We start from the raw sequence: 16,871 nt of genomic DNA, 5'->3' as shown, positions 1-16,871 counted from the left end.
GCTGCTCATTGTCTTTAAAGGACTTCCTATTCGTTTTATTATTTTAAATTCTAGATTTAAGTGTTAATATAGTTTTTTTTTAAATATGTATTATTCTATTTACAGGATACCTCAGAATTTAATATTTACTTTTAAATCTTACTCAATGCTTTTGACTTTTAATACTCCTCGCGTACATACGGTATTGATTAATAAGTATTGTTCATGTAACAAATATGTACTTTACTCGTATATCTAAATCTTTGTAAGTTGAATTAAACGTTTCCTTACCATGGATACTCTTGATATAATTTTTTCCAGAATCAACTACAAACCTTTTACGTTTGTATTAAAATGTACGTTTTGACGTTGAATGTTGACGTTTTGTATTAAAATGTGATCGTCTTTTTGTAGCAAATAACCACTAGAACAAAATTGTTGTTTGTTATATTTTCTTCTTTGCTTCTAAAGACAATAAATGTGAAGTTATTTCTTTGCCTATAATAAATACGAAGTGGTAATGTGATGTTATGATAATTTGTTTGGATTGGTATTTCTGAAGGAGATTTTACCTCATTAAAAAACAATTTTCTGTGAAAATAATTAAGAGATACGGCATCAACTTGGCAAATTTATTGTCATAAATCTGCTTTTGAGGGCTATGTATGTTTTCCATTAATATGCTAATTTATTTCTGTATGAATTTTACTTCATTTTATTTAGCGTAATTGACTTCATATATGAGTTCATGGAGTGACTCGGAGAAAATATTCCCTCGAAGCTACAAAATTCCCCCGGGACATTTCTGTGATTGTGCTCCACCCAGGTTACCAGTATTTATTTTTCATCCCTGTTTATTCAGAGTTCCTCCTTGGGAGATTTTCTGAAATAATCATCAGATATGACTTATAATAGGAAGAGATCGTACTTAAAGTTTATCTTGAATTCTATTGATATAAGATTTACAAAACTATGAGGGAAATATCTACAATTGTTATGTTAGAAACTAGTTCTGAATTCTTAATTAGAGAGAAAAAAGCAAGGTTGTATATGTTATCTCATATTTGCGGATGCGGATAGAGATGTTGCAAACGCGAATATGCGAATTCGATATTTTATATCCGCGCAGATCTCTACCAATGTGATGAGTAATGGCAACACTGTTTCAGCCACTTTAATCGGTTGGTACAGCGGTGGACACTTCTAAACGGTACACCTTAGCCGTAAATCTCCATATGGCTGTACCATTTAGAAGTGTCCCCCGCTGTACAATTCTCCCAGCTCCGTTCTCCGAGACGAAAAGTTTCTCTAAAGCTGACGTTGGCGCTCTGTGACAAAGTGTAATATGTTGTAGTGGCAGAAATTTGAAAGAAATGATTTATAGTTTTTTTTAAGATGCAAGAACTTTAAAATGCAAAAAGTTAGAAATGTTTATATCATGTATTTTTTTTAAATCATATTTCAAAGAGGCTTGTGTACTCAATTGTCGGTCATTGCGGGTATTTATGTAGTGTTCAGCTCTGCTGTTCGAACGAGCGACGATTGGATACACGAAACTATTGTAAATCTAAATATAATATGTTTGGATTTTAACAAGGCTATAAAGCATGTAAAAAAATTGCTCTTCCTTCAAATTCATGTCACTGCCTTATTCCCTATGTTTCAAACAAACCAAAGGCTGTCTCTTTTTAAATATATGTGTTTATACTGCGCTATATATTTGTTACAAATTGCGTTTTTTAATGACCAATTGAAAAGTTATAATTAGCCATATCATCTGCAATATTTCTCACATTTCGATTGCAAGTTTTATGGTTTAGACAGGAGTACTTCCTCTGACACATGGCATCAAAGTTCTTTCGCCAAAATAATAGGTCTACAGTAGATGTTCACTGAAGTCTGGGTGGTGCTACTCTATTGACTGGTATTCCACATCTAAACTTGATATTGAAATATATAGTTTGCAGCAATAATGTGTATATTTTATTCTGTTTATTTATTCAGAAAAGAATTATTTTTATATTAGAATCTAATTGGCTATAAGACCTAAAAAATTGAAGTAGAAAATTATATAATGTTACGAATGATTTTCGTTTATAGAATTTTTATATTTACAGTAAATAGATGTTAATGTTTGTTAATTTTGTTGTTAATGACAATAGTATGGTATCTAAGATAAAAGTTTTGTGCCCATACTTGTACCGTATTTTACGGACTATAAGACGCACTTTTTTCTTCGAAAAATTACCCCCAAAATTCAGGTGCGTCTTATACTCGAAATTAATATAAAAATGCCCAGTGTTTGATTTTAAATTCCCGCCAGTCTGAAAAATTGTCCTATATTTGTCTGGCAACATTGGATTCAAATTGCAGTAGCAGTGCACCGATGCGACGAACATGAGTTGCGGAGGTTTACAAGCTAACATTGTTTCCCTCCCGCCTCGCCATCTAATAATAAAAATGATAAAAATGTTATGGTATTTAAAAAAAAAAAAAAATTGCTTAAAAATTAAGGTTCGTTTTATAGTCCGTAAAATACGGTATATTTATGCTGTTAAAAATGTAATAAGTCAGGATGCCATCGTGATGAATGTGTACATAAAATTCATCGAAGAAATGATAAGTACTAAGTAAATACAGTATATTAACAGAGCAAGAAATAGTTTAATTTGTTGAAATAATTATCGTAGTCCACATGGTCCATGCCTTCCAAGGTACTTCAGCTTGATAATTGTATGAAATATGCATTACAGTCAATCATCAATTATTCTTTGAATGAAGATCAATGGACTCAAGCAAGCTTACCAATTCGCTTAGGAGGTTTAAGTGTAAGAAAAGTCTCAGATCTAAGCCTTCCAGCTTTCCTGTCCTCATCTTTTGGAGTGAAGCCACTTGTCTCCAACATATTATACATTCCAGTTGACAAAGTGGAAATTCATCACCTGGCGGAGGGATTATCGTAGTGAGTTTTGATGGTAACTGAAATAAGCTTAACCGAACTGTGGCAGCAATATTTAATTTTGTGCTACAAGTTCTAATGATTTTCTTACCGTTCACAAGTTTAGTTATTTCTCAACTTTAGGGAATTTTATTTAGGAGTGACCTTGAGAATTTTCATGAAATTAAATGGCTCTTTCGCACTCGTAAATTCTCTTAGACATATGTAATAATAAAATAAAACTTAAAGAAAGAAGGTTTAAATTTGATATCATGGCATTTGATTCACAGAAGATACGTGCCAGTCACAAATTGTGCAACGTACTATACAACACACAAAGGTTTGATTATGTGTTTCTTACATACACCTGAGAATTTTATTTTGCCATCTGATATTATATTATTTATAGTATAATTATTATAGTAATTAAAGAAAATTATTAGAAGTTTTCGTCTTAAAGTTTCTCAATGAAATTCCTTACATTTCTTTTTCAAGTAATTAAAAAACAGCATAATTAATGAGTACACCAGTATTGTATTTAAAATGGTTCGCATATTAGCAGTAATTAAAGGAAAACTTGTACCTTGACTTTACACATAAGGAAAAAAGGTTTGCGCAATAATAGCGATTACAATTACGTTCTGGATTATATAAATTCTCTACAAGTTTATATTTATTACTGGAAGAATGTAACTTTATACACGAAAAAAAATCTTTTGCCATTACTGTTGTAATACGCATAATTATATATATATTAATTAACTACCTTCATTGCTTAATTATATATATTATTTAAGTACATTAATTAAGGTTAAACAAAATAAACAAGACGGCTGCATACATCCAATTTTTTTCTCTTAAAAAAAAAAGACAGAAGGTAGTCCTCATTATATTACGGTCACACACGAGAGAAAAATAGGGAACAAGCTTGTAAGTTTCGTGGTTTATTCCATGAAATTTTAGACTGTAGCGTCTTTACCACCCTGGAGAGGAATTTTAACATAGACAATTCAGTGACTGATACGAAACAGACCATTTATTTATTTTAAGAGTGTTACTTGTAGCTTGTCACCAAAGCATTTTCAAGAAAATGACCATAGACATAACAGACGGACTGTGGTTTTAAATAGTGAGGGAACCATTTCACAAAACTAGCTAACATTCACACAGTTCAGACTAACTGGCGACAGACAAGCAGAATCAGAAATGACCCATACGTTGTCACATTTATAAGATCAATTTTAATGTATAAATTTTAATGTATAAATAAAGCTTTGCTACTAAGAGCATATAATGGAATAGATAACATTGCCGCGAGACGGATAATACTATTTAGTAATGAGACGAGCGAGAATAATGAGCTATATAATGGATTATTAGAATTAGACGCGTAGAGATGTGGCAACAGTTAAACACATGTTTGAAAGAAGCTGCCCTAACGCTGTGAATCTGACACTTCGCTTCGGAAAAGAAGAGAAAACCACCCAAAATCGGCTACGTAAGGGGTCCAGAATGGCTTGCCACGACGCTAGAAAAAAATTTAAATATTCGACACATAAGCGGAAAACACAAACCGCATGGTGACAGAAAAGTAACGCGACTAAGTTTTGTGGTCATTTTAAGAAATTTTCTCAAGACTCTCCGGCGTCTCTCGATATTTATTAAGACAAGTAACATGTACCACAAGAAGACATAGTCCCCAAGAGCGGTCAGTCTGCAGCCGCAAGAGAGAGAGGAAAAGAAAAGAAAAGGTCTTTGAAAAGCAACCATAAGAAAAAAAAAACATCACAGGACAAGGAACGTAGAAAGAAGAGGGGGTAGAAATACACAGGAAGAAAAGTGGGGGAATTTTCTTAACTAAAATTACTGTAATACGTAACAATGATCGAAGTTGAGTATATTTTATACGCAAATCTAAATGAATAAATGGAGCACTATTTCTTTGAAAGGATTTCCCTCTGTCTGTCTGTCTGTCTCTCTTTCTCTCTCTATCTCTATGTATATGAGATCTATATATTACGTATAATCATATAAGTATTAACAGTATCAATTTAGTGCTAGGCAAAAGATCATTCCTAAACTAGTTAAAAGCTGTACATAATCGGTAAAAATATTTAGAATAAAATATTATTATTATTATTATTATTATTATTATTATTATTATTATTATTATTATTATTATTATTATTATTATTGGTAACTAGTATTTTGCATAAAGAATTGTTAAAAAGGAGGATCATTTTAGTTGTGTATAACATATTCAAGTAGATATAGACATTTTATAGGGATACCTTAATTATCATTAGCCTTATTTAACCAACAAATATTATAATTATTAACACTATCAGTGATAGAAATATTGTTTTATTCAACATTATTAATACTACCACTATTATATCAAGATAAGATTGTCATAGAAATATAAATATTCGTATTCCAATAAGTAACAACTGAGAAAATCTAATTAAATTGTCACAAAAGAATATAATATTTAATAAATCGGGTTTAATAAATAGTAAAATCTATATTTTAAAATAAGATAATTTCGTAAGGCATTCACATTTGGCTCTGGAGGATAATTCAAAATTGGTAGCGCGGCAACCTCAATGGGGTGTCTCTGGCTAAAGAGGGTGACTTTGAAAAAAAGAAAAGGGGAGGTCTTTCTTAAGAAACAGGAGAAAACCAATTAAAAGAGAGGGTGGTCAAGAAAAAGGAGAGAAACCAATAAGACAGAAAATGAAACTTACTGAAACAAAATGAAAAGAACAATTATTGGTTAGATTAAACAAGGGGTGTGTCGAAATGTAAAAAAAAAATGGTCAGAGTGTGTAAAGAACAAATAGGAAAGGAGAAACAAAAATGAATAAGTAATTAGTGTGAAATGATAAAAGAGGAGGACAGAGAGAGGACAGAAAATGTTTTTTGGTTAGGTTGAGAGAGAGTCAAGTTGTCGAGATCATCGAATCGCGAAGTCCAGACGTCAATTCAGGGGTAACAACCCGCCGAATAAGACATCTTCGTGCCCTGAGCGTTGAAAGACAGTTTTAGTGGGGCAACTAACGGTAGAAATGCAGGAGGCCGCAAGAGTAAAACGCTATTTTCGGGCTGTGACAAAAGAACAGTATTGCAATTCTTTCTTATACCAGAAGACCGTATAATAAGTATAATATTTTAATCAACGTTTTATAAAAGTGCAACATCGCCTGTAGTGATAAAACTCAGTAAATGGAGTAAACGTTTGGGACTCTGAGGACTTTCCAGGAGTATGACAACAAAGCAACACGGAAACCTTCCACGGAGAGTCAGCGAAGCTACCTTGCTAGAAGAAAAGGAAGATGTCCAATGGACAGTAATCAGAAAGGAGGTAAAGTGGCAAACATTTTCATTAACTGAATTTTGAGTGCAGTGCGCGATAAAGCTAAAATTCCAAATGACACACCCTCGAATTAAGGTCATTTATAATTTGAGTAAAATTAAATTTCCTCCCTTTTGTTTTGCAATGAGCAAATAAAGAGTTAAAAGAGTTATGGTACAGGTAACTTTAGATGGAAAGCTAGCAGCGAACGGAGGATCGACAGAAGCCCGAGGCCACGAAACCCTGAGATAAGAGTAAGTAATATTTTGACTTTAAAATTCAGCCACTTTTTATTTCCACTTTTATTTCACATTTACTACACTGTATAATATTTTTGTTAATGTAGCGTAAAAAAATTGTTTTTGTTACTACGAAGGAACGTTTGATGCCTAGGCCCAACCACTTTATTTCATTTAGTTCTTAACATAACGAATCATGATATACTAGGAATAATCTACGAACATAAGAAAATATTTATATAGAGAAGAAGTAAAGCTCTTCTGCAGCACCGAGATTATCAAAGATAAGTCGTACTATTAATTTGGGCTTTGAAACATGAATCTGGTAAAATTTAGGGTCTTCTATGTAAGATCAATCTTTACAGTATAGGGCGTTCCCTGCAAGATCGACCTTTACAGTAAAGGGCGTTCATTGCAAGATCAACCTTTACAGTATAGGGCGTTCATTGCAAGATCAACCTTTACAGTATAGGGCGTTCCCTGCAAGATCAACCTTTACAGTATAGGGCGTTCATTGCAAGATCAACCTTTACAGTATAGGGCGTTCCCTGCAAGATCAACCTTTACAGTATAGGGCGTTCCCTACAAGATCAACCTTAACAGTAAAGGGCGTTCATTGCAAGATCAATCTTTACAGTATAGGGCGTTCCCTGCAAGATCAACCCTTACAGTAAAGGGCGTTCATTGCAAGATCAACCTTTACAGTATAGGGCGTTCCCTGCAAGATCAACCTTTACAGTATAGGGCGTTCCCTACAAGATCAACCTTAACAGTAAAAGGAAGACACATTCCCAACCGCACAATTTAGCTTCCAAGAGAGCTGGATTACGATACCACCACCACCGTCTTTGCTACATAGATTAGGAAGATAATAAGAATCACAGGAAAAAATTATCAATAGGCGGAGAAAGCATCCTTTGACTGGATACCTGTTTACTCTTAGAGTTCAGTTTTTCTCGGACGATTTTCTCCATTGTTCATATTCTACAAATAAATTTTTCATTAACAAACCTATAATATGGTAAATCATTTTCATTTAAAAATCCAGAAGTAGTAGTTTACTCTAGGGGTGATATTTTTTCGGACGATTTGGTCAAAAACGACACAAGCAATTGTGTTTACATTACGAAGATAAATGTTCTCTTAATGAAAGTCAATATGATCTATACATTTTTCGTTTTTTTTTTTAAAAAAATCACAAGGAATAGTATGTTGGTGGGGGTGAGTTTACTTCGATATAAAGTATCTTCAAAATGTCCATTATACTAACTTGTATTCATATTTCGTAAATATATGGTTCTGTAATAACTACAATGTGATGTGATTTAATTTAAGAAGTGAGAGCGAGAAAGTTTAGTCCAGTGTCCCGTACTATAACCATTCAATATTTCTATACATGTTATTCAATATTTCATGTATATTTTTTCATGTCAGTAAATTGTTGCGCGTATATAACTTATGCAATACTTAATACTTAACATATATTAGCTGGAATGTCCGTTCGTAGCACGGGGAGAATAGGTTTATAGAAAAAATGAAATGAAATAAAAAAAATCTTTTAGTTTTACGTTCCATGGTTATGCCGTATAGGCTAAAGGAGACTGTGATGATGAGAAATGAGTGAACTGGTGAAATGAAGAAAATGGGAGGAAACGGAAGAACCCCAAGGAAACCCACGCACACGTTGTTTGTAAACCACAAACTTCACTTAGCGCTAGCTAGGATCGACCTAAAGATGAACGCTTTAACAGCGTGTAACCGCGGCCCCCTGAGAATATTTTTATAGAAAGTATTTTAACCCCTTTTTAAAGTAAAGATTTAAAACGTAGCGGAACCATGTAATCAAAATCTATCGGCCAGGCTTTAAATATACTGACGTCTACTTGACTCGCACCTGGAGCCTTTTAATCTAAAAATTTGAAATCCAGCCAGTGGTCTCGTAAAAGAAAGACCAAACTCCAATAAACTCCAATAAAATACTTTATAAAGTTCCTAATTAAATCTCTTAAATAACGCGCAAATTCATATTAATCTAAACAAACATATAATTTACGAGTATTCTTTTTTTTTTAAAGAAAATTAATACAACAGGGGAAAAATCTAATTAATCTATCCCCATGGAGTCCCTTGTCCAGTCCTTGCTTTAGACATACATTATTCTATGTTCAAGAACAATTTCCGATCTGACAGCCAGTACTTTGGGCTAAACCGAGAGAATAACTCACACCCATCGATCAGAACCAGACATGTTTTTTGGGGGCACAGCTTCCACACCCCCCCCCCCGGACCTCTGAGAGTGCCCCTCAGAGGAGACCAAAATAATACGTCTATAATATAATAATAAGTAAAATAGTACCAGCTGCGCCCTTCCCCCCCCCTCCGAACACTTTTTCTGAAAGAACGACTGATCAGAACCAGTCCAGAGAAAGAGACCTCAGCCTCTCTCAAGAAATTACAAAGAAAGAGAAAATAAGTGTTTCTGCCGTTATGCAGATCACGCTTCTTATATGGAAAGTTAAAAACAGTTGCCAACCGCTTCAGTAGCAAATTCACTTCTCTGCCCCCAAATAGTTGTGTATAGGAGAGATGAAAAAAAAAATCATATATGGGTTCCCATCTTCCCTCGGCAGCGCAATATATTCGCCTAACCTAAAATAGCGTCAAGAGGAAAATTTAATTTTTCTTTAGTGCTGAAATATATATAAGAGATTATGAATAATAAAAGTTATTAGAAAAGTAAGACTAACAATACTAATACTACTTATAATAATAATTATAATAATAATAATAATAATAATATATGCTAATATTAGCGCCGGTTTTGTACCTAAGTAACATTACATAAATAGATAATATGTATACAAAATTAATATATATATAGATATATATTAATTTTAATAACTTACCAGTAATTATTGATTACAATTATTTAACATATTAACATCAGCAAGTGACCCAAATGAGGTCGCTTGCGATTCATATTTATTTATATAGAAAATACCCGCTGTCCACCTTAAACGATAAAAAAAAAAAAAGACAGGGACAAGTTTCACTTATTTTTAGTGTGGAATTTATGTACCAAATTTCATCTTTCTAACTTGACGCGCTTGTAAAATAGTGTATTTTTCCTATGTCTTTTTATCTCTACCTTCCTTAGGATAAGTTTTTCTGGGATATTAATATGATGAAAACCTAAATTAGGTATGGTTATACTGATTGCTTAAGTGCAATCTGGCAGGCAATAAAAAGTACCATAATTTAAGAAACAGGTACACTTCATTTTAAAATATACAATCTTGTCTTGCTTATATCTTGTCCTCTGTTCGGGAAATATTTTACCCTGATGTTCAGACAGTCTAGTTTACAAAAGTAAAACTATAAACGACTATTTTGGGTATGATGTTAGTGTAACATCATTATTAGCACAATTCATTCTTGCTTTAGCGTGACATTGTATCAGAGTTTTTGAAAAAGAAATTTGTAGATAGCGTTTTAAACATTCTCGAAATTAAGCGCCCTCAATAAATGTTACAGATAGTTACAATGAAGTTTTTTCTATTTATAAATATTAAGGCGGCAGACTACTAAATATTTTTGAAAAACTAATAATTTTTCTTTTGCCCATTTTTCGTAAGTGGAAAGAGGTAATAAAATGTAACTTACTACAATAATAGATAATGTTATTCTACACCCGAAAATACGAATCGGAAGAATTTTCAGTGTTGCCATCCATAGAAATTACAGCGTGACCAGAATTTGAATTACTCAAAAATCTAGGTAAAGGCAGCGACTAGAAAAATGAACTCAACGGTAATTGATGACTTATCATGCTGTCTACCTTCCTTGTTTACTACTTTTTAAATAACATTTCTATTTATTTTATAAAACGTACATAAATTATTACAAAGTAAGTAGAAACATTTTTTAAAAAGTAGTAAACAAGAAAGGTAGACAGCATGATAAGTCATCAATTACCGTTGAGTTCATTTTTCTAGTCGCTGCCTTTATCTAGATTTTTGAGTAATTCAAATTCTGGTCACACTGTAATTTCTATGGATGGCAACACTGAAAATTCTTCCGATTCGTATTTTCGGGTGTAGAATAACATTATCTATTATTGTAGTAAGTTACATTTTATTACCTCTTTCCACTTACGAAAAACGGGCAAAAGAAAAATTATTAGTTTTTCAAAAATATTTAGTAGTCTACCCCCTTAACTGAAAATTTTGTATCGCGAGGTGTACTATGTCTTAAGAATATGATCGTAACATTATTAAATTTGTTAGTAAAACATTTTTGTCGACGAATGTTAAGCTAATAGTTCTGTAATCTATTCGTTGGAGCTTGAGTAAAAGTGAGGGGTTATGATCGCACTTCCTCTGAAGAAACATGAGATCTGCTAACTTTTAACTCGTTTTCCTCGGATACAAGATTTATGCACTTATACCATAATGGTTTCCACCCATCCCTATTTGTTTATCTATTTTAGAAGTCAATCAAGTCTTCTGACTCATTATCGTAAATGTATATTCTACATGTTTCGTTGTTTATTTCTTTATGTGGAATTTTACATTCTTCGACAGCAGCGAATCTATTGTCACGAGCTTAACGTGGTAACCTAGCTAGGTAACCTTCCATCGGGAATTGAATCTAAGTTTACATCAAAGGCGAGGAAGTTACCACGAAATATTCAGCACCGAGGCTACATGAGACATGGATCTACAGCTTAACGTGGGAGCCGAACCATATGAGCTCTCGCCGGGAATCGAACCCGTATCTCCTGCGCCAAAGATCTGTGCTATCCATACAGGCCTAGTCACAAGTGAGGTCAACAACGTTTCTATGTACTGAAATAAACTCAGTTGCACAATCTAGAGGTCTGCACGGGCTCGGGCCTACAAAGCATATATAACATCGGGCCCGGGCCGGGCTAAGGCCGTAAATTTTTAAATATACAACCATATTTCTCGGGCCTAACTTTGTAAATATACTGTACAACGATATATATTGCAATATTCTTTCTAGAGAACTCTTAAAGCACAACTGTAAAATTAAACTTCTGATCGCTGTCAATAAAAATACAATTTTGCGTTAATTATTAAGTTTCTGTAACTCGGGATTATTTTTCGGGCTCATTTGATTATCACGCGAACTCGGGCCTAAATGATAAAACATATTTCGGACTCGGGTTGTTCCTCACATTATAAATTCACAGGCCGGACCGGGCTCGGGCTAAAAATTCCGGCCCGTGCAGAACTCTAGCACAGTCATATCCAGATATTAAACACTCACGTTCTATTGTGCCCATATTACAATGCTTTTACATGTGTGTTTGAAGAAAGTTTTCAAACATACAGATAATATAAGATGTACTATGATATATCACGATTTGTGTTTCAGATGCTTACGCATACCATTTTCATATTCACACCTTATAATAGTCCATATAGTCGTGCAGGTAGTGAAAAATGTGAGTCAGTCACTTTAAACGCATATGTAAACGATATACATGAACTAAATCTACATGACAATCTCAAAACGCGTCAGATAATGTAGGCAGATGTAGAAGATTATAAAGGAAGGGCATTTGAACTCTATGATGCACTCGATGAGAGAGTTGAAGATTGCTTTCATCTTTTGGAATATGGAACTGTTTAGTGTACGAGACGTTGGTCAGATTTCAATCTTTGGAATCATTATAATAACCCGCTATATTCAACGAAAGGAAGAGAAACCTTTCCTTCTGATCTAGTAGTTAGCATGTGCGCCTTTCGTACACGTAGTCTCGGGTTCAGTTTTCATTGGGAGAACGTTGTGTTGGATTGAATTCAACCTTAAAGTGAAAGTCTATCTCCCACGTATTCTCAGCGCTGAAAAGGGACGGGAAACTTACCAAAAAAAAAAAAAAAAAAAAAAAAAAAAAAAAAAAAAAAAAAAAAAAAAACGGGACGGGACGGGAAACTTACCAACCTTACCAAAAAACTCACAATGTAAGCATACCCCGGATTATTGCACGAGATTGAAATATACATTTAAAGTTTTACGTCCAATAAAATATTTCTTTTTGCTGCCAGAAATACTTAACAACATACCATACACCCTACCAAGGTTTGTATATTATTGCAGCGGTATTTACAGATTACAGATTAATCAGTAAACGCTTTGATCTCCTCTGTTCACAAATGTATGCACTTGCGACTTTTATCTCTAGCGTAAGTTGACAGAAACAGTTTATAAAAGGAATCCACATAGAAGCGTTGCATGAATTGCAGCATAATATTGCCCTTGTAGTGCAGAGCATCTCACAGGAAGAACTTGCTTGCATTGCGATATGGAGTTTAACGTGCGTTCAGTAACATAAAACGTGGACCTATAGCTTAACGTGGGATCCGAACCACAAGAGCTCCAACTAGGAATCGAACCCAGATTTATCGTGTCCAAGGCGCGCACTCTAATCATCTACCTACGACGGGGTTCATCACGACTGCACATTCAGTTCGATTATTACTTTCTAAATCTGTTGGAAGAGTATGTTTCAATATTGTAATAAAAGCAAGTTCCGTATTATAAATTCCAAGAGGAAGGATTGCCATATAACAGTAACCGGAATAGGCCCATAGCCAGAACTTTTAACAGAGAGACCAAGGTTGTTATTATTTATTTGTAAGTGAGTGGGATAGCTTGACTTTATCTTACGTTCTCAGTTCATAATTGCTATTATCATGAAATTTCCCTTATTTTCGTATGCAGATCTGCAATTAGGATTTGTGTTACCCAAGAAAAATACGAAATCCGGTGTGTGTGTGTGTGTGTATGTATGTGTATGTGTGTATGTGTTGCCCCTTTAAGCACCCTTCCAACTACGCAATGGGGTTCGTGCCTCGTTTGCTCTTCCTGGTTGCGGCCCTGTCCTACGTAGAAGCAAAAGCTTTCGAACAGTTGCCACAATTTATTGTGATTTTCACAGCTTCTGAAAATGTAAAATTGATCACAACATGAATACGTAGTGAACATAAAGCACCCATACCTACCGGGATAAAACAACCTGGAAATTTGATGAAAAGAAAGGAGGGGAAAGAGATACCAGAGGACCAGATAAACTAAATATAGCTTTCGACAAAAGACAAAATTCTAAAAACAAGAAATGACTATATCCATCCCTCTTTCAGTGCTACAAGGAATTTAGACAAGTCAATAAGAACAGAAACCTGTGTCAGATATCTCTTCCAGTCTCTGGAGTCGGGAAACATACGTTTTCCGTTCATCTGTCCACCCAGAATAAGAGACAGAAAATAACAGTGATACAGTAAAAACATATATATATATATATATATATATATATATATATATATATATATATATATATATATATATATATGTGTGTGTGTGTGTGTGTGTGTGTGTGTGTGTGTGTGTGTAATATTTTAAAAGGAGAAGCTTCCACTTTTTCTCGAAGAAACAGTGGGCTAGAAGTTGTAAAAATTTAAATTGAGCTTTCTATTCCGGCAACTAAATCAATTTTCTGTTCCTGCTTTTAACGAAATAAGCTGCACGAAATTTTGATTGCTTATATTTTAAAAAAAATAATTATTATTATACTAGGCAGACCAGACTAGATTTATTTATCTAAAGCAACAACTGAAATTTTCAGAGAGGCTAGTGCCCCTTTAACCACTCACAAGCTACGGAGTTGACCTGAAACAAAAATAATACATTAAATTTGAAAGAACTAAAAATGGGAATAATGTTCATGCTGCGCCCTACATAGGCATACCTGCATTTGCTGGAGTATTGCCCACGAAATGAGGAATTTCTCGAGTATCGTGGACCATACTAGTTCACCCAAGCCTTATACAGGGTGTTTCAAAACAACAACGACAAGGTTTGGGAGGTGATTCCTCACGCCAAGATAAGACAAAAAGTGTAGACCAACTTGGGTACACAAATGCTTTCTTTCGGAGTTATAGGCCGCCGAAAACGTTTGAAAATGAACTTCAAAGGTCCATAGCTCCAAAACTATGGGAGTCGGGTCAAGACTTCATTTAGAAACTAATATGTGCACTATCCAAGAATACACGTTTCAGAATCCTCAGGTACTCACGCAACAATTTTTATAGAGAGAGTTCGGCTACGGGCATATAATTTGAAGTACTAACAATTACCTCTATAAAAAATGTTGTGGAAATAGTCTACCGCAGGATTCTGAAACACGGATATTTTGATAGGACACATATTAGTTCCTAAGTGAAGTCTTGACCCGACTACGGTAGGTGTCATAGTTTTGGAGCTATGGACCTTTAAAGCTTTTTTTTTTTCATGTGTTTGGCAGCCTATAACTCCGAAAGGAAGCATTTGTGGACCCAGGTTGGTCTATACTTTTTATCTTATCTTGGTGTCAGGAATCACCTCCTGAACGTTGTCGGTGTTGTTTTGAAACACCCTATATGTCAAATACTAGTTTACTTCTATGAATCATAGCACAAATACTATAAATCGATAAAATCATTGTATATATAAACATAATGAAGGGCATTTAGCAACGTTTAAAGATATGCAAGTCATTACATGTTATACTCTAATAATAAATATGACTTAGACTTTGCTATGTCATACTCTTTCGTGTTCCTCTCGTGATGTGGAAAGATTCTGATCAGTTCTAGATTAAATTAAGGGAAAAAAATCAAGGCATACATTTTGTACGTACATAACTTTAGAAAACGATACAAGGAAAATTCGAGACGAGACGAGACCAGATAAGCTTTCCCATAGTCAAAACGAGACGAGAAACAATTCTACGAGTTCTACAAAAAATTTTACGAGACTAGATGAGAAATCTTATTTCTTGCCTTGTTTCGTCACCCGGGGAGAAGTAATTTGCTGTAATTACGCTCACGAGCAAGTGTACAGAGATCTTGAGGAAGTTAGGTGATAATGGTGCTAATTCAGGGGAGAGGAGAGTGATGGAGCCCGGTCCTTCCCCACGAAGTTCGCTGGGGTTCCTGTATTTATATTACAATCTTCATTGATGTTGTGTTAGACAATTTCTGACAGTGAAACACACATATCTAAAGCCACTTCCCCCAAAGTTGTACAGAAATTGGCATCTCTGGTGAGTGGTTGAACTTCGAACTAGATCACTTTCAGATAGCAGCTCTCTACTACCTGAGTGACTAAGAATGGACTTTATGTTGTCTATGTTCATATTACACGTACCTTCATTGTAAGTGACGTGCCCTTTCTTCTATTATTTTTCTGCTTCACACCACATACTATTAAATATTTATACCACCACGCCATGCTTTACATCACCATGCCATGCTTAAATATTTATACCTCATATATTAAGTAACATTCACTACCAGCTTTCTTACCTTTGTCAATCAAAATGCATTTCGTAGTTCCTGCGTTGAGCTGAATGTCAAATTTCTTTGTGTTTCCGGTGGACAGAAGAACCTTAGCAGACTCCATTTTTGGAAATCTCACTCCCGGTCGGTGCTTGTTGCCGTCACGAGTAGCACTATTGTAATGCAGTAACTAGATTTCAGCCAGACTATGTTTCAGAGCACGAACTATTCCAATATCAGTAGCATTCATCAGTGCTAAGAAAGAAATTATTATTCATTATGTTTGATGTTTGCATACCCGAAGACAATTGTTTGATTCATTCGGTTTTAGATAACAGAAACACTGGTACACTATTTTTTCTATATGCCTTGATTTCAGTTACAAACAAAATAAGGAAGTGGTTTAGTATATCACCGATTTCTTTTATGACGACAAATATCGAGAATTTTCTACTGTGTCAGTCAATGTAACAAGACTCCCTACATACCATAGCTACCAAGACAATGTAAGACAATGTTATTTTACTTTCAACGGAACTATATACGAAATACAGTATAATAACAAATATATTAATATTTGTAATAAAGAATAGCTATATATATATATATCTAAATACAAACAATTTTTACGTCAAAATGACGCAGGGATCTGGTTCGTTGTTTTCTTACACGTGTCTTTCATTTTTATTTAGCGGATAGACCCATGGTGGGAAAGAACGCACGCTAACAAAACATATACGTAGTTTACACCACTTAAGAAGTTGCAAAATTTTCTCACCGAAATATGATATACTCTGGTTTTTAACTAACCGAAAACTGTTGTAGTAGGATTGTTGTTATTGCATGTAGTGAGAAGATAAAAATTTATTCAAGGTCTGTCCATCATAACAAGGAAAACTCTTTTAAGTAATCTATAATTATGTATGGGATTGAGATTGTTCCGTTTGTTCATTTGTTTAATAACTAGCAAAAAAGCGTATAGTTTTCTAAGGTCCTCCTTTCTTTGTCTGTTTTAA

At 34.2% G+C, this 16,871-nt stretch overlaps 1 protein-coding gene across 1 annotated transcript in view; it reads right to left on the bottom strand.

The window, feature by feature from the left end:
- LOC145661529 (scavenger receptor class B member 1-like) overlaps positions 1 to 16,007 on the bottom strand; it is a 90,477-nt gene extending 74,470 nt beyond the window's left edge. Inside the window, exon 1 of the mRNA XM_081726848.1 lies at positions 15,883 to 16,007. Within this exon, the coding sequence (XP_081582974.1) occupies positions 15,883 to 15,979 (97 nt within the window). The 5' untranslated portion in view covers positions 15,980 to 16,007. The remainder of the gene's footprint in view (positions 1 to 15,882) is intronic.
- Between the last annotated feature and the right edge of the window lie 864 nt (positions 16,008 to 16,871).

The sequence above is a fragment of the Thermobia domestica genome, chromosome 10 (assembly GCF_964235325.1).
Source record: "Thermobia domestica chromosome 10, izTheDome1.hap1.1, whole genome shotgun sequence".
Taxonomy (NCBI): Eukaryota; Metazoa; Arthropoda; class Insecta; order Zygentoma; family Lepismatidae; genus Thermobia; species Thermobia domestica.
The sequence above is the reverse complement of the archived record's forward strand: the minus strand, read 5'-3'. Positions and strand labels throughout refer to the sequence as shown.